This window comes from Sinocyclocheilus grahami, unplaced genomic scaffold (genome assembly GCF_001515645.1).
Source record: "Sinocyclocheilus grahami isolate Dianchi unplaced genomic scaffold, SAMN03320097.WGS_v1.1 scaffold73425.1, whole genome shotgun sequence".
Lineage (NCBI taxonomy): Eukaryota > Metazoa > Chordata > Actinopteri > Cypriniformes > Cyprinidae > Sinocyclocheilus > Sinocyclocheilus grahami.
Genome location: NW_015529252.1, coordinates 1 through 682, shown reverse-complemented (window position 1 = coordinate 682; position 682 = coordinate 1). Strand labels below are relative to the sequence as shown.

The 682-nt window shown below is 39.9% G+C and overlaps 1 protein-coding gene across 1 annotated transcript; it reads left to right on the top strand.

Annotated features, from left to right (window-relative positions):
* Positions 1-109: 109 nt before the first annotated feature.
* Positions 110-613, top strand: LOC107581094 (nascent polypeptide-associated complex subunit alpha-like; the record flags this gene model as incomplete). Its single annotated transcript, XM_016266661.1, has 2 exons — positions 110-344; positions 469-613. Coding segments are annotated over 2 exons (367 nt in total), but the record flags the coding sequence as incomplete, so codon positions are not given.
* Positions 614-682: the final 69 nt, after the last annotated feature.

The window sequence follows — 682 nt, the reverse complement described above, 5'->3', positions numbered from 1 at the left end:
TTGAGATGCAATAATTCTACATGGCAACCTTGCCTGGTGATCTAGACCTAAGTGACCTTTTGATGATGATTTAAACAGTTTGACTTTCGTTCTTCTGAGTCTGATGAAGCCAAACTTTCTGTCCTGAGAGAGGAAACTTTCACAGTGGTGTAAGTGAAGAACACATTGAAGCTCACAAAACCAACTCAACTCCTGATGCTTTTTGCTCCTCTCAGATTGAAGATCTGTCCCAGCAAGCTCAGTTAGCAGCCGCAGAGAAGTTCAAGGTTCAAGGAGAAGCCGTTTCAAACATCCAGGAAAACACACAGACGCCCACAGTACAGGAGGAGAGCGAAGAGGAAGAGGTGAGTGTGATTCTAGAACAGAATAATACTGAAGATGCTTCATGAAAGGTCTTCTGTTGATGTGTTCAACAAATGTGAAAAGTAAATGTCCACATTCATGAGTGATTTGCTTTACCATTTGCAGGTTGATGAGACCGGAGTGGAGGTCAAGGACATTGAGCTGGTCATGTCACAGGCCAATGTATCCAGGGCAAAGGCCGTGCGTGCACTGAAGAATAACAATAATGACATTGTCAATGCTATTATGGTGAGTTAAACTGATAGCTTTATTTTAAAAGTTCTCAGTTTATGCAGTTAAATAAAATGTATTTTACAATTCAAAATTTTTTTTTTTTTTT